This window comes from Nematolebias whitei, chromosome 18, assembly GCF_014905685.2.
Source record: "Nematolebias whitei isolate Nwh7 chromosome 18, NemWhi1, whole genome shotgun sequence".
Classification (NCBI taxonomy): domain Eukaryota; kingdom Metazoa; phylum Chordata; class Actinopteri; order Cyprinodontiformes; family Rivulidae; genus Nematolebias; species Nematolebias whitei.
In genome coordinates, this window is record NC_056515.1 from 38,583,016 (window position 1) to 38,607,641 (window position 24,626).

General features: G+C 38.5%; 1 protein-coding gene across 1 annotated transcript in view; it reads right to left on the reverse strand.

The window, feature by feature from the left end:
* Positions 1-16,605: 16,605 nt before the first annotated feature.
* LOC119424586 (voltage-dependent P/Q-type calcium channel subunit alpha-1A) overlaps positions 16,606-24,626 on the reverse strand; it is a 9,827-nt gene continuing 1,806 nt past the window's right edge. The window contains exons 2-4 of the mRNA XM_037692075.1: positions 22,173-22,278; positions 16,912-17,051; positions 16,606-16,612 (exon numbers count right to left, since the gene is read on the reverse strand). Coding sequence (XP_037548003.1) covers positions 16,606-16,612; positions 16,912-17,051; positions 22,173-22,278 — 253 coding nt within the window. The remainder of the gene's footprint in view (positions 16,613-16,911; positions 17,052-22,172; positions 22,279-24,626) is intronic.

Below are 24,626 nucleotides of genomic sequence, written 5' to 3' on the forward strand. Positions count from 1 at the left end.
GCATCAAAGTCCCTCTGTAACCTTTTCTAGCGTTGGAGTGAATTCTTGTAGCCGCACTACTGCTGGAATTAGACAGTTCAGTGCTTTGTTCAACTTAATATTTAAAAATTAAACATCCAAATCCATCTTTATAAAACTTATTTATTCATTTATTGGAGGAGAGAGCAGGCTTCTGTTTTTATTGTGGCAGCAGTGCATCAAACGTATGTGCGTAATAAAATGATTTATTATATTTGCTGCAATAAGGGCTCTGCAGGATGAACCCCAACTTGAGAAAGTCACAATAAACGGTTTAATTATTGTGATTTAAAAAACATCAAATATGTTGGAGCAGATTCAGGCTGATTTAGGAGAAATCTTGTCTGCTCTCTATTAGTGAAAGTAGTGAGTCATGGGAAAATTATTGTGCGTTTATTACAAACAGTCTGTTCCCTCGGCAAACCGAGCTCATCTGCTGAAGATTAGAAGCCAACAGAAAGTAAGAGACCAAAACAATGAGTGGATAAGTTAAAGAATGGCTCGTTTTTCCTCAATCGCTCTCTTGCAAGACGGACGCCTTTCCTCCCTCTCCCATCCTCCTCCTGCTTTTTTGCTCTTGTGTATCGGAGCTCCTATTTACACATCTTCCGAAACGTAAACTACTGTCAAGGATCTGGTCAGCTGGACTTTCAACGCAATCGTTAAAACTTTTTTAACAAAGCAACAGGGTCCTGGAGAGCCCTCATACCCCGATGAGACGCACACGGTAGGATACGTCATAGATCTGATGTGCCTTTCCGTATCGTCTCAGGACGCTGAAGATATTGGAATCATGATAGCAGGGTTTCTGATTTTTGGCGCCGTCAGATACCTATGTTATCGGCTACTGAAGAAGACGGCGACAGCGGTTTCGGCCATGGCAAAGCTGTTGACCCTGTGTGAAGGTTTAGTTCGTGCTTCGAGCACTCAAAATCAGCTGATTTACGAGCTAACCCATAAGATGGAAGAGATTTGTGAGAATCGCAGGCCACTTGTGGCTTCTGAGACTCGCCAGCATGTTGGGGATGACCTTGGAGGGAGATAATAAGCACGGATCAGTGGAATGCAAACAAATCTGACCATTTTGGATTAAAAGTACCAGCAGAACTCAAGGCTGATGAGAAATAACAGTCTGCCTGAAAAAAACTAACAACTGTGGCTTATCTGAGTCTGACTTCCCTGTTTGGCCTTGAAGGAGGCCGACTTGTCAAATTTCTTACAGGGTTATGTGTAAACTGAGAAAGCGGTCTATTGCTGTGAAGGCTTATCAGAGCTGTACCGACTGACACCAACATCTTATCAGGACTATGGTCTATCTGGAAGTGCTTCATGTGCAAATCTCACTGTCTTGTCATCAAATGAATATGTAATGTGTTTATAAATGTGCTTGCTGCTATAGCTTTTTATGTCTTAAGGTGTGAAGAGATCTTTTTTGTAATACCACTATCCTCTCCTCATGGCCTTTTCCCCTTTTCTATCTAAAAGAACAAGGGGCCGCGCTCTTAGGAGCAGCAGCAACGTGCACTCCACCCATCTTTCGGACGACTGTATGAACATAATCTCACTGTATTTCAGTACAATGATAATAAAGCTCATTTTGATTCTGATCCTGCAAGCACATAAAAAAATAGAAACAATTCCCAGTGGGTGATATTTTACCGACATGACCTTGAGTATCTCTACACAAAAGGCAGAAAATTGACTCCATAAAAGAAAAATTACTTGGGATTTGTGGCGTATTTGTGCTCAGGCTGAAACCGTCCCCAGAGAAGCTGTGTGCTCTGTGTGTTGTATGATTCCCAGGCGACTCCTGGAGAGCCCATCAAATAATGGAGTGTAAATGGAATGCAGCCGAACTTTAGCTGGCGGGGATGCGCTGGACGTTTGTCCCCCGAGGACCTCAGCCACCATCATTCACTGTCAACCAACAACAGCAACCATGTTTGTGTAGTAAGTCCAGTTAAATGTTATTTGAAATACAAGATGGCATCAAACTGAATACCAGGATTGGATAATTTTACTATTTAAAACCATTTCTTTTAATAATGTGCCTTTTGTTAGCTGTTTATCTTGTTCCATCACCGTGATGAGTAAGTGTAGATGAAAATGAGTCTGTCAAATTAACTAGATTAGTCAAATCAACGTGCACCGTCCCTCTTTTAAAGGAACAAGCTTAAATTAGTCATCCTTGTCCTGACGTCTTTTGTGTGTTCCACCTGTTTCTCCTTTTAGACGTTTCACTCTGGATGCCACTTGGTTTGGTTCGTCCTTTAAGAGATTTGATGCGTGTGATTTTGTCAGTTATTCCACAGTGAGAACGCTCACATCGGGACCGGAGAACGTGGACAAACGGGACGGCTCTCCACTGAAGCAGATCACTGAAAAGACGTTTGGAAGAATAAAGGGGAGATGACGCTGCAGACAGAGCTTCAGCATCCTCCTGGTTGATGTAACGAGACAGAAGATGGGAGAAAAAATCTGCAGGAAAATTGTTGCTTCAATCTCCAAGCAGCAGAGACAATTCTTGTGTCTTCTGAGACCAAAGTGTCCTGACGCATGCATCGTAGTAAGACGTTCTGTAGTGATTTTTGATTTGACCACATAGAGCTTAAAATAAGAAAGCTAAAAACTCTTTCAGTATATTTTAATATATTTAAAAGCCTGTATTGGTCAATCTTTAAAGGTAATTCTAAATAAAAATTGGGGCAACGTTATTTAAAAGAAACAAAGGAGAGCCACGTTTCCTGCTGTTCAAACACCACAAATCTGCTTTCCAAACAATTATCAACATAAATTCCACGTACAGATTAACTCTAAAATAATCGACACTGGAGTCAAATATTTGGGTGAATTCAGGTCAAAGGCTGCAGCTCTACTCAGGTTTCCTGTAACGGGTGGAGTGCTCCATCCTAGTTGGGAGAGGAAGTTGTCTTTGGAGGATTTTGGTGTCGGAGTGTCTTGTTCCTGAGTGATGGCAGGATGGAGTGAGAGATGGGCTGATGGATCCAGGCCTCATCCTCAGTAATGAGGGCGACGCTTTGGTCAGTTGTGAAGAAAAGTTGAGTCGAAAGACAAAGCTCTGGATTTACTGGTCTGTCTATATTCCAACCCTCATCTATTTGAGCTTTGAATCGTGGCTGAAAGAACCAGATTCTGGGTACAAGTGGCTGAAATGAGCCGAGCTCAGCCTTACAGATAGGGTGAGAAGCTCTGTCGTCCCGGGGGAGCTCAAAGTAGAGCCGCAGCTCCTCCACATTGAATGGAGTCAGTTGAGGTGGCTCATCTGGTTAGGATGCCTCCTGGATGTCTCCATTTGGAGATTTTCCGGGCATGATATTCGCCTCCCTTTATAAAAACAACTACTGTATTTTGCTGTATACGTCACAATTTTTTGCATAAATTAGCATGCCTGCGACTTACACAGCGAAGCGACGTATTTATGTTCTTTTTCCATATTTATAAACAATTTTTGGCTGAGATCTGACGATTTCATTCATTCTGACATGGAAAATATTGAACACTACCATTTTCAGCCACTAGAGGGCCCTCGACTAATATGGCAAGCCAAGTGTTGCATTAATAGGTAAACGTGGCTATTAATGAGACACTTGGCTTGCCATACAAAGCCAACTTCGTCTCGCTCCGGAACTCCTGGAGCAAACGTCAAAGTGCATTTATTAAGGAAAAGTTAAACTGAGACACACCTTTACTATAATTTTGAGCAAACAAATAATTGTTTTTAATTATTAATCTTGTTAAATTCTTGGTAAGTCCTCCCGTGCACGCTCTCGCAGCCGCCATTTCGCAACCAATCGATTTTTGGCACAACACCGGCCCACATTTACGGGTCGTCAGCGGTGACGCATAACAAAACACGACACACCATAGCTGATGCATAATAGATGTGTCTTATATGGCGAAGCGACATATTTATGGTTGTTTAGTTTTGCACTTTATTAGACCTATCTGGACTGATGCGACTTATATGGTGGTGCGACCTGTACGGCGGAAAGTACGGAACATCAAACTCCTAGACTGCTACACTCCAAATGCCACAACAAAAGTCATCCCTTCTCGTTTCTCTAATCCAAACCAACTGTGTTAAATCAGTGAAGCGACTAGCATTCCCTGAAGGAATGCATATCTCCCGCCATCTTATGTTGTTGGTCAAAGCGATATTCTGAGACGTGTTGGTGCTCAGAGATGCTTCGCTTTGTCGTGAACTGTTCTGGTCTCTAATCGATGTTCAGGTTAAAAAATTAGCTTAAACTTTTAAACATTTGGCTACGAAGTCTACAAACGAACTCTGGAATCAAGAGAAGCTGAGCCCATTCCAGAAAATGAGCGCCTGCGCTGTAAGAATCTGTCAAATCTGCGGCTCTTTACAAGATGCAGCCGTAGAATCACTGAAGTTTGCCAGACGGCAGCACAATGTTTGTAATTAGCTCTGGGCCGAGTCTCGTGTGAAGAGGGAAACCTGTCAGTCTGCCACATCAGCTGCGGCGCTCCTCTGCCTACAGGAAATCACAAGCATCACTTTCAGCCACGCTTCAGCGGAACCGTGACAGCACAGCCACAAAGCCGAGTGTCTCTGCGCAAGACAACGAGCGAGAGGGCAGTCGGTCGTTATTCATGCGGCCTTTCACATGAGAGCTTGTGTGTTCACGTAAACGTGTTGCTGAATCCATTTTTACAGCAGAAACCGTGATTAACGCGTGTCTGACCACTTGCCAACGTCCCTCCGAGCCAGATTTAGTCACGTTTTTCCTCAAAAGCATCTGTATCATGTCTGTTCAGAGCTGTGTGGCACGACAGCAGCAGACGATGCAAAATATCAACATCTTGCCAAGAACCTGCCAGATTTACGTCACGATAATTCAACTGCATGTAAACACTTTTAGCTGGTGGCCATTTTAGTCAGACACAAACAGGCACGACAGCAAAATTATGTCTACACTTTGAGCCACATTGTTCTTTCTACACACTTATTAAAAAGTTAACGAGGCAAAGGTGGACTTTTCAAATTGTTTGTTAACAGTAGTCACACTTGATGACCAAATAGCATCTGTTAAAATCACTCTAACGTGTCTTTATCACGGCTAAATTTTGATCGTCAGCAAGTATGAGGATTTTGAAATAATTTTGTTTTTAACCGTTTTTTCTGGATAAAAATACATCCTGAGCTGAATAACATCATTGTCATTGGTTTAGCTAAAACAAAGCTAAAATGTAATAAAACTAAGTACAGCCCATGAGCTAAAGCTCGTACAATCAGGTTGAGGTTTTGGACTTTGACCGGACCTTTGCAGCGCCTTTAAATTTGTCTTTTTGACCCGTTCTGTTGTAGATCAGCTGGCGTGTTTGAGATTATTGTCCTGTTGGTCTAAGCTTCAGCTGTTTAATGGACTCACATTTGACTCTAGAATCATTTGGCCTACACAGGAGTTCATGGTCCACTCAGTGACTGCAAGGATCCCAAACCATCAGCCCTCCACCCCATGCTGATAGCACAATGAATAAGATGTTTATCGTAGTGCATTCTGGGTAAACATGTGTCCTTTGGTCAGGTTTTATAATTATCCTGTTATGATCTTTAACTTTTAACCTGCTAACTGAGGCCTGTAGAGTCTATGATTGAGCTCTTGGACTTCTAATGTTTTGTAGAAGCAGGTTTACTTCAAGAATCCTGGCAGAGATGTAACAAGCCAACAGAAGACTAAATGTTTTGTTGTTCTTTTGAGGTTGAAATTATCTAATCTAAAATCTGCTGAAAATTACAGCATATTTTTATGTCCTGGTAAATGAGACTTTTCTCCACCGATGGTCAAATCTCCCATTTTGACAGACTAAATATATGTATGAATCTACGGTTAAACCAGTTTTTTCCTGTCAGTTTTTTTTTTTTCTAAAAATGCAGCCCATGATTCTACAAAGTGTTTTACATTCTCCCATTTGCACTCCACAGGCAGTGAGCTATCATAGACAATGATGGAGGTAAACTTTGGGTCATGCAACCTGTTCACGGGCACTTTAGCAGTCCAACAGACGAGGGATTAAACTGTAAAGTCTGTTTTTAATGGACGCCCAACTGGTCAACCTGTGCTACGATTGTCCAAAGTGCTCGGCTGTAGAGGTTTGAGTGTTGCATAAGGACACTTCAACTCGTAAAGCAGGAGGTGGAGATCAATCTGTCGATTTTTCAACAGCAAATACCAGACTTAAATACGTGAAGCTGACTGCACCCCAATTAAAATCCTTCTGGATGGCTTTTTTATTACTGCCAATCTAAATGGTGTTTATCAGGAGCAATTAAAGGAACGCTGTGTATCATCTAGTAGTCATGTTGGACACTAACCTTTTCCAATGCAGCTCATCTGCAATTAGGCAACAAACCCCTGATACATTTTTTCATGATTTTATTTGTACTTCTGTATAAAGAATTTTAACCTGAGGTGATTGTAGTGTTTTTTACTTGAAGTCCACCGGCATCAAATAATGTGTTTGATTAGTTGGTTGATTGCTTGGTTGATAGGTCAAATAGTTGGTTAGTTGGTTGATTGGCTGAATGGGTGGTTGGTTTATATAATATTCTGCATAGAAACTAACTCCTTCTTTTATTAACCTTTATTTAACCTAACAAATCCCACTGAGATCATAGATCTCTTTTGCAAGGGAGGCCTGGGCCTGGAAGCAGCTTAACATGCATGTTTTAGGTCTGTGGGAGGAAACCGGAGTACCCGGAGAAAACCCACGCAATCATGAGAAGAACATGCAAACTCCACACAGAAAACCCCCAGGTACAACTGGGGATTGAACCCAGGATTTTCTTGCTGTGAGGCAACAGTTCTAACCACTGAGCCATCGTGCTGCCAGCTTCCATTTCTATCCAGGTTCTTTGGACACATGTCTACTTGTTACTAACTCTTTTCTGGGAATTGTCACAGCTAACCAAAACAGCTAGCTTCGCTAACGCTAAACAGATTTTTAAAAAAATGGTGGAGGCTAATGCTAAAGCGCTAACTTTTATCATCCATTGTTATTGCGGACACTGTAAGACTGTAATGTGACAACGTTGTAAGTGAACACAACTCAAAGCGGTTGATAAATCACAAGTAAAGCATTCGTGAAACTCGATAGATGTCCTAGGAATCGATGTGTCGATTACTCGAGTAGTCTGTTAAAGCCCTATCAGTAATAAATCTGTTTGTATTAAAGATGTATGAAATGTGTGAGAGAGTCACGTCCCAGAGACAGTGGGAGCATTGTAAAGCATGCTGGGTAGGAATAATGTGTGCAATGTTTCTGACTGTTCACGATGTTTCCGAGTGTGGAAATGGGCTTTTCCTGTTCTGGTTTGGTTTGACATTCATGTCAAAGTCTCTTTGGCTGTAAACTGACACCATGAGTCAGAGACTGTTTGCAGTAGATATGGGAAGGAAAAGCATTGTGATGGTGGTGACATCACTGGGTGGAGCTTAGCTTTGCTTAGCTCTGCATAGCATAGCTCCGTGTAATTCACCGTCCTCCTGCATGCTTGTAGTGCACAGAACTGCCTTAAAAAAAATGTTGGACTTGAACTTACCAGGTTTATATTTAGCTGAAGCTAACAGTGTTCCCCCTAATATTATTCAAGGAGGGCGCCCAGCCATGTCAACAGAACCGAGCACCCCGCCTCGACAACCGTCAGTGCTAACATAGCGCTAAGCTAGCGCGCAGTACAGATGTAGCGCTCCACTTCTCTAACCCGGTCGACAAAGCCCCTGAAGAGACGAGCGCCCTCCCAAGACAAGGGACCTAGGGGAAACACGTTAAGGTTTTCAAAGTTAGCAAAAGCGCAAATCTGCTAAACATAAAGTTAATTTTGTTATTAGTTGTTCAGCAGAACTGGAAATTGAATTATCTGATGCTAGTGGCCTCTTTCAGGCTTATAGTCCACTTTATAAAGCTGCAAAAGTTGTTAAAAATAATTTCCTAGACACAGAGTTGAGGTGTTAACTTGGAGTTCAATGTTTTCCAGAGCTCAGTCCAACTCAGAGTAAACAAAACCTCAAACATTAAAAATTCAGCATTGAAATCTTCACATGAATATTTTATGCTTTTTTACTTTCCTCATTTTATTTTTGACGGCATCCTATACATTAATCCAGGAGTTTAATCCACATTGAAAAGCCTCGCTGTTAGCAGATCGGCTTCATTGTATATTCCTTACACAATGGTGTGAGCATGAGTGGGAAAAGGTGGAAACTGACTGGTTTCCCAGCTGCTGCTTGGAGCTCCGACAGGACAAAGCGGAAGTGCTGTCAGACTGCTCCAACATGGCAACAGCAGCGCTCGGATGGCCTCTGAGAGCACACAGTGTTCATCAGAGCGCTCGCTAACTGGCCAGAAGGCACTGAGAAGAACAGCCTGTACCAAGTGCACGCAAACCAACTTAAACCCGCAGCTGCCGGGTCACCGGTCACATCTGTCAACAGGGCAGATGGAGAAAAGAATCAATAACATCAAGTCAAGTTTCACACTCAAACACCCGAGAGAAGACAACTCCACCTGGATTAAAGGTGACAGGAAAAACAAATTAAAGAGTGATGCGAGTTAATTCCACCAATCTACTGAAAGAACACAACAACCTCTGCAAGGCAAATCTGGACATAATTCAGTAAGAGCCGCACATCCATCCTTGTTTCTCAAAATGTAGCTGCAAGGAGACGCAGAGCAGACTCGGTCCACAAATCTGAACAATAAGAGAGTATCTAAACATGTGCAATTAACAGCAAACACTACAAAAACTGTCTATACAGACAAAACAAGAACTATGTCAGCAGTTTGTTGAACTTTTAACCAGCTATTAATCAACATTTGGATAGAACATATAACTTATATGTGATTATACATGATATATGTATCATTTATGTGACTGACACGTGATCAGAGATATTTTAAAAGATAATTTATGAGATGGGATGAAAAAATATGGCATATGTGATACATGGTATGGCACATATGATGACATATGAAGGCTGTCAGAGATATGATATATAAGACATAAAATAATACAAAATGGGAGATGAGATCAGGTATATGATGTGTGTGTGTGTATATATATATATATATATATATATATACAAACACAGGCAGGCAGAGAAGAAATATGGAAAATTAGATGTTATATAAATGAGATAAGATAAAATATGATATTATATTTGATGACGTAAAATATGATTTTCGATACAAATGTTACTATATTATATGAGATATGGGATTATTGTTAGAATTTATTATACAAGATATGATAAATGTGATATGTAATATGACATGACGTCTGATTTTATATAGATTTGAGATATTTTAAAAGATATCTTATGCTATGGGACATATGATACAAAATATGAGACATGTGACACATGATATGACATATGATTAATATGATATGAGATTATTTTAAGGTGTAATATAAGAGACATAAGATATTAAAGTATGTAAGTTGAGATATAATATACAATATGATTTTATATGCAGCATATATGATGAGATATGTGTGAGTACAGTATGATACAGTATATGAGATGCTATATCATATATAAGATTAGCCTAGTCATGATACAATATATGAGATGATATGCATATATGATATGAGATTAAATATGATGCGATTTAATTTGAAACACGATTTATTTTATGATAAGCTATGACATTATTATGATTTACTTTATGTGCCCGTTAGTGTACAAACTGCTCATAAACATCCTGGAGTGAGAGGTTCTCAGTCCTTCTCATCATCTTTGTGTGTGACTGGAGAAAACAGGCATTTATTTTTCTTGCCGTCAACCCAAACCTGATAATACAGTCAAATAAAAAAAAAACATATATGACTTCCTGATTGACATCAAACAACCCGAGTGCATAAATATTTATAATTAAAATTCTACTAAAAAACAGTTTTCTTTCGTAAAATTTCTGCATATATTTAAAAAAAAAAAAAAAAACGTGATCCCTCATTTTTCCACATATTCTAAACATGACGCTTTAGACACTCTAAGGTGAAGGTATTCTTATTATAACATTTGTAAAAACATAAATAAGAAGTAAAACACCAGGCGTGTGGGAACATGACAATTCGACCCCGCTGGAAGGTTCGTGACGCCAGACGTTTTTAATATGCATTCATTTTACTCATGGTGTTCTGAGCTAAAGGTCACCAGCACACATGCAAATAAACCCATTAGCCATAAGATTATGACCACCTACTGAACCGAGGGGGTGTTCGTTCTTTGGATTATAAGTCTAACCAAAGATAACGGATCTTGCGACGTGGACAAGACTGTCCTATTATGCTGCCACCAAAAATATTCAGAAGCCGATCTGATGAAAGGAGGAAACTCGGCTTTGATGTGATGAGTCAGCGCTGAAGTCAGATGTGATGAAACACCATTTAACCCTGAGCTTAACCTCTGACTGCAGATGCTGTGATGCACTGACACAAATCAGAAACTTCATCAGACCTTCATAAATCAGAGAGCGCCATGTTGGCAAATGTTCAAAGGTAATGTTTATTTACATTACACGGCTTTAAGCCTAGAATAACCCACTCTCTGTAGTCTCTGCAACCGGACTTTGAAGCCTCGCATTGTTAACCCGTCACCTGAGAGACACATGAAAGGATACGACAACTTTGAAGTTGCCACAAGCGCCGACTCTCACCCCGACCACTTATGGCCTGGACTCACAAATCAAACGTACAGATAAATAAATAAAACCTGGTCAGTCTTTGTTTCCCTGGAAATGATAGCGGGATGATTATTCTCATCTCTAAGCTGGGTGTGCTGGTTTTTGTGGTATTTATACTGGCAGAAGATGATTTTTGGGTGGTTTTGGTTACAAATGGAAAGACTGGTTATCTAGAGCATCACTGTCAGGATGTTACTGACACACACACAATAAAAATATAAATAGACACTGGTAGACGTGTACAGTAGTCCCTCGTTTATCCACTGTCCCTCTTCTGGAAATGTCCAAACCACTGTCCCTCCTCTGGACATGTCCAAACCATCTCAGTGTGTCCTCTCTAACTTTATCTCCCAGTTGTTCAACCTGTGCTGTACCTCTGAAGATCTCATTCCTGATCTTCTCCATCCTTGTCTCTCCTAAGGAGAACCTCAACATCTTCATTTCTGACACTTCCAGTTCTGTCTCCTGTCTTTTTGTCCATGTCTCTGTCTCCAGACCATACAACAGAGCTGGTCTCACCACTGTCTTGTAAACTTTTCCTGTGACCTTTGCTGACACCCTTTTGTCACAAATTACTCATGAAACTTTTCTCCATCCACTCCATCCTGCCTGGACTCTCTTCTTCACCTCTTTACCACATTCCCCATTTTCCTGGACAGTGGACCCCAAGTCCTTGAAGTCCTGCACCTTTGTGACCTCACTGTTCCACCTCCTCCCTCTCATTCACACACATGGACTCTGTTTTAATACGGCTGACTTTCATTCCTCTTCTTTCAAGTGCATACCTCCACCTCTCCAAGTTCTCTTCCACCTGTTTCCTGTTCTCACCACAGATCACAATGTCATCCGCAAACATCATCGTCCACAAGGATTCCTGTCTGACCTCATTTGTTAGTCGGTCCATCACCAGAGTAAATTTTAATTTTAGCAGTAATTTCTGGAAAATCGAATGACTGTTTGGTAAAAACAGACTCTTGTTGATGCAACATGATTGAATTCCTCAGAAGGCGGAAACTGACTCGTGAGAAATTACACTAATGAGGCATCAGTGATGGTAATTCATGTGGATCAAGTGGATTTCATCTGAAAAAGAACATCTCCAGTGCAGCAGCCTGCAGGACTGAGCACTCTACGGTCGTGGACAGAACATTATACGTCCTACTTGGCTTTCAGAGTAATGGCTACATTAGAAAATGTCAGAAATTTCTTTGGTCTCTCTGCTTTTATAAAAACAATGTTCCCTACGTCTGATTCTCTCTGTGAACTCTCTAAAGTGAACCTGCAGGTTATTCAAGGTGCGCTTTTTATTCTTATGGGTTGGGGGGGGGGGGGGTCTGGCTGGATTTATAACTCGGTGTCGACAAATATCACCAGTGTTGGGAGAATTTGAACTCGTTCTTCTGTTGTTATGAAAGGCCGTGTCCTCGTCGTGGTTCTGCGTTTCTAAGGCAGCCAGTTTGCTCCTCTATTGATTAAGCCTTTGGCGACCCAGGCAGATTTATTCTCTAATTAGAGACTCCTAATGCCTGATCAGGACAGAATAAAGGTCTGCCACTGCCTCCAGCTACACTATCATTTCAACCCTTTCATTAGGACTGGATGGCTGTACAAACACAATTAACCCAAGGATGGAGCCGTGGTTTGTGCAGCTGGTAGAGAGCTGACTTAAAGCTGAAAAACAGTAAGAAGCAATACTGATTTCTGCTTTAAATGATGATTGATGGATGTTTTAGCATTTTAGCAGGATTGTTTATTCCTCCTCCTTTGTAGCAAAGACCCAAGGGCGTCATCTCATGCCACGTGTTATATTAGAGCAATAAATCCTCGACTACTTACTTTTGATTGATGACCGAGCTTTTTTTTTTTTAAATCAATGCAGTGACTGACAACCCAAAGTAGCATTGTTTTTGATTTAAATATCTTGCCCTAAACAGTCTTTCTTCTGCTTGTTTGACAATAATCACAACGCACCGATTGCTCAAAGTCCGACTGGAATTGGCAGATTTGTTTTCAGCTTGACCACAGACTGGCAGATCAGGCACTCCGTATATTTTCCATCGATGACTGCACCCCAGCCAAGAGGAAAATTTGTACTAAGAGTAACATCTTCTTGTTTGACGTTTAAATGGCTTAACGTTAGCAATATGTAAAATCGTAGGGTCTCTGAAATCAAATCAAAGGTATGATTTCATCTAATTTAAACAACTTTATTTATAGAAAAGCTGTTGGTTATTTGTGAGAGCAAACTAGATCACCTCCAACAGGAATATTAGATATTTTCTGCCAAAACTAGACGTCAAAGAATATGAGTTTCGCTATGGTAGATGCCAACCTTACCCTGGCCAATAAGTATTTTTCATTTAACAAAATACAACCTAAACTCCAAAAAACAATACACAAAGACATTTTCAATTAAAATAAACTAAATAGTGGGCTACGGTATGCTGGTTGTAGCAGCTGCTGCATTTCTGGTTTGGTATTATATAAAATATGCACAGGCATAGATGATTATGATTTATTTTTTAAGTGGACAATATCTGTTGATTATATCGGCCAGCCAATTAATAGGTCTATCTCTAGTAACCACCTTGAAATGTGAATTTACCAGTGGGGTAAATGTTTATAAAATAATGGTCGCATAAATCACTACGGGTGGGAAATAAAATCTGTTTTTAGATGGATTATGAATCAATTTAGTCAAAACGCCATTTTGTTTATCTGTGTTGCCACTTTTAAAAAAAGCCAGCAAAGTCATTACAGTGCAGCGTCATTTGTCCCAGAAGAGTTCCCGTAGCTTCCCGTCGTGGAAACATGTCTTAAATGTTGTCACTTAGTTTTTACCTTTTTGTTGCCAAAACCTTAAAGAATATTTATCTGTAAATAACAGTTAAAGCTATCATAACATGACTGTCTATAGTAAAGACTGATATGTTTGATTTGTGTTTAAATTGCCAGATGTAAACAATGCTAATTGTGTTAGCTTATCTAAGGCATTTTCAATGTTAAGTTAGCATCTATGCTAATTGTTAGTCATTTGTTGTAGTTTTTTTTTTTTTTTTACTTGTTATTAGGCACTGTTTATTAAGCAAAAAAAATTAAAGCTTCAAGATAATCAAAATGCATTGATAATCTGTGAGGTACCCAAACATTCCTACCCAGATGCATCACTATACAATTCTGAAAAAAAGGAGTTGTTTAAAGAGCAGCAACCCACTTTGGCATTGGCTGCATTCAAACTAGCTGTTAGCTTAATTTCTCTAAGATTAAGCCATTCATTGAGCCATTAACAACAGGTAAGATATTAACTGTTTATATATTTTACACACAGCATGAAATAGAAAACTGCTGTGTTTTGGTTCGACTGAAAAATGACTTTTTAGCAAATATCTCTGACTCAGAAATTCAGCTAAGCATCCCTATGCGCAGACAGAAAACCGTCTCAACCACATAAATATGAAACAAATAAAAACACTTCTTAGTTGTTACCGAGATATTTCAAATCAAACGCATTCTTCCCACAAAAGCTTGTAAAGCAATGACAACAAAAAAGTCAAATAACGTGTAAAACATTCACAAACACACAAACAGAAAGCCCTTTTTACATCAAGGCACATTATCTACTGCGGTTGCATGGCAACCAACGAGAGATACACTCACATCCACAGCATAATGGTTAATTTGTCTCCAGCTGTGTCAGCAGCGGGTGGTCAAAACTGAAGAGATGTTTCTACAGTTTTTATTCCCTGGAGGGAGGGGAAAAATCTGAACTAAAAAGCCGATGTTTGACGCAGGAAACGCTAAACAATAACACTATCATCTGTTTCAAAGAGCTTTAGACCTTAAGAAGCTGCTAGAAGATAAACTAAAAGGATAAAAGCTGTTCAGCGCATAAATATTAATGTTTCATATCCAACATTAATTCTTCCAATTAAATTTAATTAGATCTGAATGCAATTCCTCCTGCTTGCACGCTGTATAAAAAAAAAAGACAACTACACAATTTTACCTACGCGACTGACAAATACGTGTTTAATTCTTAAACACAATGTTTGAGTTTGTTAGAGCCCAGAAGAATCAGCAGCAGCTGGAACAAAAGTACCGTAACCTCTGATAAACTGTTGTACAGCAACGTATAGCAATGGACCCAACAAGCAAAGACCTTTTATAACCTTCGACTTAGATTTGTGACCTTGACTTCAGAGCGGAGGTGATGAAGAGTGTACATGACATGCTGCCTAGTGATGGCACAAATGTGTATGAAATTATCTTGAGCGGATCAGAGCTATACCAAAATATGTCCATTGAAAGACAGATGTATAATAAAAACAAGTCACTTAATCACCCCGGATGTTCATATCTCTGCAGAAGATACTATATTTCTTCCAATAAAAGAAAAAAGACAAAAGTTAATTCAATCTGAAGGCCTAGCATGCCTTGAAGTAACAATCTGCCTTTTGACCTTGGTAAGAGGCCACAAGGTGTAGGAATAGGTCTTTGAGCTATAAATGACAAAACAATTACCCTTAGATATTTGCGTTGCAAACCTTGCAATATGTAAATATCAGTAATCAGACTCTAAATAAAAGCATGGAACAAATTTTCAAAACAAGACAGTTATAAGAAAAAGTTGTGTTTATAAAGTAACAGAAGACAGTCTTTGAGATGATACATGTGTTTTTGAAAATCAGTCTCAGAGTTCAAAGTGAAATATTGTTCATCACATACTGACTGGGTTCAACAAGCAGAGGTCAACAAGAGTAAAGCTGCAGTTTTAAAGAGTCAGGACTAGGCCCGTCGTGATCAATGAATCTCATGATAAATTAAAATTATCAACTCATTTTCATTTATCAGCTTTATCGTTTCTTCGTGTCTGTCTCTTTCTACTGACGACACTGGATGACAAAAGATCAACTCCGGTTCTTCACTGACCCCTCCCTTTTTCTTTTCTTTTAAAATCAGTTTTAACCGTCAAAAATCACGTTTTTGGATTGTTAAAAGCAGCTTTGAGAAATTATGCTACGAGCTAAGCTAACAGGCCAACCTCGGGGAAAAAACCTTCGTCTTGTCGAAGCTCCAAAATTCACGGTTGAAACCTGTGCCTTCGTGAAAAAAGTTGTTTTTCGTTTATTTTTTTATTAAAAGCTTTGTGTGACAAATGCTACGCTAAAGAGCTCAAACCACACCGAGCGTCCACCATTTTCATAACCAAAGAGAGACAGCCCATGTCACGTCAAGGGGCCTCCCTCCCATTTTTCTTAAAGATGCTGCTCGCTCCCTCACTATCCATCCTTTGGTTCAAACAGTCTTATACTGCCATCCAGTGGTCAAAAAGTTACCACCCACAAAAATTAACCAACATTTCTTCTTAAATTTGACAATAATTACTAATTAATTAATTACTTGTCAAATTTCAAAAAATATTATCGTTCATCACAATAATTTCTGAAAATTTGATATTGTGACAGGCCTAGTCAGGACCAACTGAAATAGTCGTTGCTTTAAGGCAAACGTCCATTATAATCAGCAACCCAATGTTTAAGATCATTGCAGGATTTAAAAAAGTTTGCAGAAGCAGAAATGTACAACAACGTGTCGTCAGCATAGAACGACAAGATCTGCTGTACTGATAAACAAAACAAATGGCATCTTTAAAAAGAAGAGGATCGATATTTGATCCTTGTGGAACTACACATGCAATGCAGACTTTATCTCATTCATAATAGGTTCCACACAAAGACACGAAAAAGCCAAAAAGTTCCTGTTTAGTTAAAGTTGTGTAAAAGTCTCTGAAGAAGATTTACACAATTATTTTGTAACTATCTGATGGACTGAAGTCAAGAAGAACCAGAATAGGGTCATTCTTCAATACCTTAACAAATGTACATCAAAACATCACAGATAAGTCAAAAATTTTCCTCACTAAATTTTGAAAACCATTTCTTTAAAGGGTTTGTTCCGTCTCATAAACTGTTGCCACAAAGTATGTGACACAATGTTTAAATACTTTAAAGACCGGGGCTACATGTTGAAAGCCTTGAAAGCAAACACTAAGGGCAAGAAGATGATTCCACCCTGCCCTGATCTCGGGCCTTTCACAGAAGAAAAACCAACCTCTCTTTCATGTATGTCATCCATCTCGAGCTTACAACCAGCAGGCACAAGACTCACCCTGTGAGGACGACCACGAAGTCCATTACATTCCAGCCGTTGCGGAGGTAGGAGCCTTTGTGAAATGCAAAGCCCAGGGCGATGATCTTAATGGCTGCCTCGAAACAGAATATTCCAATAAAGTAGGGCTCTGTGTCGTCCTACAGAAAGACAGAGAATCGGAGAAAGGATGAGATTGACGGAAGATGTTTTTGAAAGAAGGGAAAGATTAATGAAGCATTAAGACAAGAGAAAGGAGGGTGGAAGGAAAGAAAACTAACACATACGTCTTCTTACAGCAGAACAACCAAAGCTATGCAAGAGAAAAGACAAACAAGCACATTTAATGCGTTAAAATGTTGAAAAACAATTTAACGTGGGCTTAAAGCTGGGTGGGGACAACATGTGAGTATGAGCAGAAAGCAGAAGCTGAAGCCATGAAAAACAGAAATTTAAAGAACAACAAAGACAAGCCAGAAGGCTAGTCAGTCTTAAGGTTTAAAATAGTCCAACCACCATTTCTTAAGCTTTCTATGAGCTTGTTTAAAAAGGTTAGGGTCACATGACAAGAGAAATTTGAAACAATTTCCAAAATATATCAACAAAAATTCAACAACACCCACTCTTTCTATTATTCTGTTGTTTTTTTTTAAACCAGATTAAAACCCATTACAGTAATGGTCCCGTTTAAAAAAGGAGACCTGGCAACGCCGAACGGTTATTTGGGTTTGTAGCACAAAAAATAAATTTTCCTCAAATATTCAACAGAAAAAGCACAATAATAAGGTCAACTAAACAACGTCAAGTAATTTGAATCACTTTAGGATTTATGTAATTTTTCAGATTAGTTATATACAAATACAAATATCACCTCATTATAAAGGATTGGTATATTAAAAAAAAACTTAAACATGTTTTACAGGCTGCTCAGACACTCCTGACCCCATATTTATTTACTTAAACCTCAACTAGTAAAACTGAAAGTCCGTTTGAAAGATGCAGAGGCAATAAAGACTAATCAGATTTTCTTTGACAAGGGATGAACCAGTGTGTTATCAGCTGAAGAGGCTAATTTAAAAAAGAAACAAAGCTAAAGTGGAAGATCTAAAGAGGTTGAAGGTAGCTTTGTCACGATGACAAATTTTGCTGGGCGATTAATTGTCTCAAATTATTGCGATAAACGATAACATTGTTTGAAATTTGCCAATAATTACTCGTCAAATTTAAGAAGAAATGTTGGTTAATTTTTGTGTGTAGTATCTTTTTAGACCACCAGATGGCAGTATAAGATTGTTTGAACCAAAGGATGGATAGTGAGGGAGCGAGCAGCGTGTCTCTAAGAAAAATGAGAGGGAGGCCCCTTGACGTGACATGGGCTGTCTCTCCCTTTTTTTCGGTTCTCAAAATGGCAGACGCTCGATGTGGTTTGAGTTTTTTAGCATTTGTCACACAAATCTTTTAATTAAAAAAAATAATAAATCAGTAAACAAGTTATCAGTCTTCTTTTTGCAGAGAAAAACTACTTTTTACACGAAGGCACGGGTTTCAACCATGAATTCTGGAGCTTTGACAGGACGGAGTTTTACCCAAGGTTGGCTTGTTAGCTTAACTTAGCTAACAGCTAGCTTAGCTTTTCAGCTTAGCTGCTTTTAACGATCCAAAAATGTGATTTTCGATGGTTAAAACAGATTTTAAAGAAAAGAGAAAATAGAGAAAGGGAAGGTCAGTGAAGAGCACCGGAGTTGAGCCTTTTGTCATCCAGTGTCTTCAGTAGAAAGAGAGAGACACGAAGAAACGATAAAGACAATAAATGAAAATGAGGTCAATAATTTTAATTTATCGTGCGATTAATTGATTTATTGTTTATCGCGACAGGTCTAGTTGGAGGCAAGCACTTAAAATATTGATCCAAACCCCAAATCAAAGAGGCAGCTATATCAGGGACCAAAAGCTACAGGTCAACATTAAGATTAGGAATAATGTAGAAATTAAAGGAGCCATTGTTCAGCCACACAATCAAAATCAGGAGTTATAAGTTAGCCAAGACTGAAAAATCACAAGTACAACCAACAGACTAGTGCAATAAAAACACTACACAAAATAAAACGGTGTGATGACTAAGAGTCTGAACAGACGATAAAATTAACCAAGGACAGGCAGAACTTAAAACAAGATAGAAGAGTTAAATCTTAAACCGCTTAAAGCCAAAAACTTAACACGTATTGCACATTCTGTAAAATGAAAACACTAATTACCACAGCTCTTTGTAGATACTTCCAGGTCACGTTACTCCGTTATAAACCTTTAAAAGTAACGACAACTATTCTGCAAGTCCTATAGTAAAGCCAAGAGGCAAAATAAAGATGTTTGGGCCAAGAAGAACCTACAATCTAATATATTTGTATTGGCATTCAGAACAAGAAGGACGACTGGAAAAAAGAAAAAGAGGAAGGAGAAGGAAAACGTGTCTCAAAGGGCATTTTCCTCTGACATTTGGCCAAATGAAATATACACTCATATCTGTAATAACAAAGACTTAAAATACAATATTGACAACACACCTGACACAACATGATGAGTTACCTGTTAAAGTCACATGATGTACATTAGGTCGCAGTTTCCTGATCAACTGCACTGTAAGGAGCAGTTTTATTCTCATTTATCTCCATTAATAAGTGAATGGACCTAAAGCGAGCACTTGACATGAGCAGGAGATACGTCAACCATAACCTCATTCCCCCCCTGCAGGCCTTTCCAACCGGACAAGACATTAACCCCAGCCCCCACATTACATGCAGCCACCAACATGAATAATCACATAAAAGCAGAGTGACAGGCCTGAACACTGTAAGAAATGTGACCTTTCTGTAGCGCTGGCCGACTAAAACGAACGTCGCGTGATACCGGAGATGCTTCGACCTCAGCTTCCCAGGCTGAGAGTTTTGTAAACCAAACTCAGTTTATGTCCAAATCTGATACATCTCACATTATAACTGAAATCATACGAAATATTTACTCCAACCTTAAAGCTACACTTAGTTTTCTTACTGCTACCGTCTTATGATGCAGTTTATATTAATACTGATGACTCCCCAGAACTCCATGGAATGAAAAATATATTTCAATAGGTGATTTTCTTGTTAAATAAAAGCAAATGCATAAAAAACTGACTGTCTTCATAATAAAATATGTAGAATAAAAAAGACTTTCACATTTTTCACCCCAAAACTGCCACTTCGGCCACCACGCTGTCATGGAATCTAAAACTGAACCATTCAATGCGAGTATTATTTGTAATTTTTATGAGAATTGATCCAACTAGTGTGACAGTTATAACTATTAATATTAAATGTTATTTATATTTGCCCCCAGAGTCCAAACTAGAGGTTTAAAAAAGATTTAATGGCACTTTGTGCTTTAAACGAGAAACTCTTAGCATATATGCTAGTTAGTCTGCAGCACAAATTCATATTTTTATTCGCTTCTTCTCCCTCTTTGGTATTATTTAATTATTTATTTTTACTTTTTTTTAACATCTTACAGTCATTGAGACTAGGTGTACTTAGAACGATTCAAAGTTAGCAATTTGTTAGCATAAATAGCCAAACAGCTAATTTAAATTAACTGCTTATTAGTGGTACTAATAAACTAGCTAACTTTCGTAGCTAACAACTATTAGCATATTAGCTCATTTGTGTTAGCTGCTTTTTAAACTCTTTTTTTTTTTAGCATAATAAAACCAAATGCAGTTTGTAAATGATAACTAAACTTTAGGTTCTTTATTGTTTGTCTTGGGCATACAAATTTATTTACCTTGACTCAAATGTCACTGAGTTAAATTGCAGCATGTGCTTTAAAAAGGAAGACGTTAGCCTATAAGCTAGTTACCAAATCGCAGTAAAAAGTCCATGTTGCTGTTTTAGTAGCTTCTGAAGCCTTTATGTGTTTCCTCTGACTTTATTTTAAGACACAGATAATATAAAAGGTTACCTTTAGCTCTTTATCACTAACAAATAGCCAACATCCTCACTCAGAATTAACTGTGTTCTCGAATTAAGGAGCTAACACCAATTAGCTGCTAAGCTAAGTCGCATGATCAGATTTCTATAGCTAATGTTTAAGCTTAATATTTTATTGTCAGTCACTTTCTCTGAAGGCCTATTAATGAGTCAACCACTAAAAAGATCTTACGTTTTGTTAATATAGGCAAATATTAATGCTGATACTTTTTAGCTAAATGTTTAACACAAATTAACTGCTAAGCTAATTCACATTAGCAGCTTTTTTGTAGCTATTTCTAATTATTTCACTTCAGCTGCGTAATTTAAAACCTTCATGAAAATGGTCTGTCAGCCACTAAAAACAGCTGTCACTCAACATTATCTATTTGTTAGCATCTTTAACTAGCAGGCAACACAATTTCACTACATAGCTCATTTTTACCCTTATTATTTTAAGCCAACCACTTTACTAAACCAGTTTCAATCTGTCAAAATAATAAAATAGAAAATACATTTTTAAATCTTTTTCAAATTGGTTGCATAGCTTCTGAACAATTAGTCCACCTGAACAAGCGATAAAAGGTCAGTTTTGAGTTTATGAATATAAAACAACGAGGGAGTTGGATGGTTGTGGTTAACTGAATCAAAGAAACCCTAGTTGTGCATCAAAACCCATTACAGATAAATGAATAAATAGGTCTTTAGGAAACAGCTAAAGAATTCTCCATTAAAGGTTTGAATCTGAAGAGCAGCTCCACTCCTGGTCTGTTGACAGAGCTTCTCCTAGAACAGCCAAACTCTTGCTCTAATTAAAAGCCATCTTGTCATGTAACATCCTGACGGTGCAGGAGGCAGAGGACGCTTGATGTTGCCCCTTTAAGGAGGACACTAATCTTTCTCATCATCAGAGCAACCACTTCTTTATAGTCGTATTATCTTCTCGTTCTGGATTTGCATCCCAGCCGAGAAAAGAAGTCAAAAATGACTTTTTTACACATCAAGCTGTTACTTTTTTATTGTCAAGTGTGGCAAGAAAGGGTGTTACAAACACCCCGGAGTAGCAAGAGTTTTTAAAAAAACAAGATGTGCTGAACCGTCAAACAGAATTTTTGTTTTTCCTTCATACGCCTCGTGACCTTCCTGCGTCTGTCGTTAGTGTTTTTTATATGTTCAAAGGTTAGGTGAAGAAGGTGCATCTGTAAAGAGCTGGGGGAGCAGGAAGTCAAAGACTGGAGGGGGAAGTAAAAGACATGAAATAATGTAAGAAGAAAAAACACTCACCAGGCGTTCAGACATGGGCGTCTTGTCACTGGCTGGTAGATGTTGCTCCAAGGCCAAGACGATGCAGTTGGCGATAATGGTTGCCAGAATCATGTACTCAAAGGGAGTGCGGGGGTTAAGGAGAACCTCGTTTGAATTTCACTACATAAACGACTGAGAGTAAAAAGAGTTAGTCGTAACGTTATGGTGCTCGTTTAGTAAAACACCAAGGTTTCCTAGCTGAAAGCTAAAAACATCTAAATGTTAGCTAAATGCTAAAAGTATCAAAAGTTTACCTAAAGGGGTATTAAAATGCTAGCTAAAAGGAGCAAAAAGTTTACAAAAACCAACAAAAGGCTAACGAACTGTCGGCTCGTTCTGCAGCCTGTGTGGTCAGGTCTGTTGAAAACTATGAAACACGAATACGGAGCCGACTACCAAAACAAAAATCCATAAAGAAACTCAAACTCATTTGCACAACTGTTGATTGATCACAAATATCAAAAGCGAATGGATGTAAGAACATAGTTTGGCTCTACAGTCAGTCTTCTGTGGGCGCTATTTTAGTTTATTTTGATAGGAAGAATAAGAAGTCCAACTCAAAACATTTATAATCACATTGTTGTTTTTAGTTTATTACAGCTAAAGTTCTGAACGTCGCCCACAGAGAAGACCCAGTTATCTGCCCGAGTCTCAAAATAAATTAAAAAAATTCCGACTTCCCGTCTTTAACCAATTTACTGTAAAAAGCCATTAAATCTGCTGTCGTTTTCTCAAAAAATAAATCTGCTGAAATATTTTCATTAATTAATTATTTCATGGGGAAACGGCTGGTTCCCACTGAAAAATCTGCTTTAATTCACACGGATGATAACATTTTATAAGTTACGTGAAGGAGGATGGAAACACATCAAGCTGACTTTATATCAATGAGAAAATGTACAAAATGATTAAATCTGAAAAAAACTAACATCATTTAAAGAATGCTCATCTCCTGCCTGAGCTTTAAAGACCATCTGGAAATGGGTTGAATACAAAACTTACATTCTGATTAAATTCTGACAGCTTCAGTATAACTCAACCAGTGGTTCATGAAACATTATGCTAACAAATGCTAACACAAGGGGAAAACTGTATGTATGTATATCCAATTTTGTTTTATTGCTATTTTTATAAGCTTATCATCTGTTAGTTTTGATGTTTGTTCTTTTTTTAAATGTTTCCATTTGCTTTGACATACTGAGAATACCCCCCCCCCCCCTCTTCCTTGTTTTGGCAAAGTCTCTCTTTGATTTGAACAGATTGAGTTCCACCTCTGAGAGACTGCTGAACATTTTTTGCAGCGCAGCGTGACTGATGAGCGTGGGAGCGTTTAGCACCAGAGAGAGCTCCCAACTCAAAACATAAATCTGACTCTGCTCCGTTTTTAAATACATTTGCTGCGTTTTTCTTATTAATTCTTACAGTTGAGTTCATAAAGAAGAAAACAGTCAAGAGAAAGCAGCTCCTCTCTGATTTACCATCGTCCTTTTTACGCACGCAGCTTTTTATTGACCCAAAATCAGTGAGATCTGATCGCACCTGCCTGGCTGCTGACAGGTGAGGGTCTGACAAAAGATTCCCATCAGCCAATGGGGGAGCAGAGGCAACACAATGAGCTGTGTATGACGTCTTTCCACGGCCAACAAAACCTTTCTGTGTCACGTAAAACACAGATAAGAAGCAGTCGGCCAACAGGGGTGGCTCTAGGGGGTAGCATGGGGTGACAATTTCATGTAAACATAGCAATAAATATCTTGCACCCTGATGTTAGCTTAGCAGGCTAGTTGTGTGAATGCTGAGTCAGCTAATTTTATTTTTTACAAATTAACTACTTCTGAAGACTTAAAGCTATTTTAGCTGTTTATATTTGTTCAAGAGATCAGGAGATGAGAGCTGTGGCTTTTTTTTTGTTTTGTTTGTTTTACTTTTCTTATTTTATAAACAAAACTTTACTCATGGAGATGCAGAGTTCCCTTCAACAGCTTCAAAATCATTTGTTTTTAATCTGATTCAGTGTGTTGGCTATATTTTTGTCTTTTTATGTTTTGGTTTTATATATAGTTTTCCTATTTTTAGCTGCCAGTCTTTTTGTGGTTTTGGCACTTTTAGCTTTTAGTTACAAGCCTGCTAAGTTTAGTTTTTAGCTAGACATTTAATACTTTTAGTTTTTACCTATTGCTTTGCTACTTTTAGCTACTGGTTTGTTCATTTGTTTTTCTGTACCGTTTTGCTACTTTTAGCTACCAGTTTTCCAATTTTAGCTTTTATGTATTGTTTTGGTACCTTTAGCTTTTAGCTACCAGTTTGCTTATTTTAGTTTTAAATGTACCGTTTTGCTACTTTTAGCTACCAGTTTTCCAATTTTAGCTTTTATGTATTGTTTTGGTACCTTTAGCTTTTACCTACTAGTTGGCTTATTTTAGTTTTAACGTA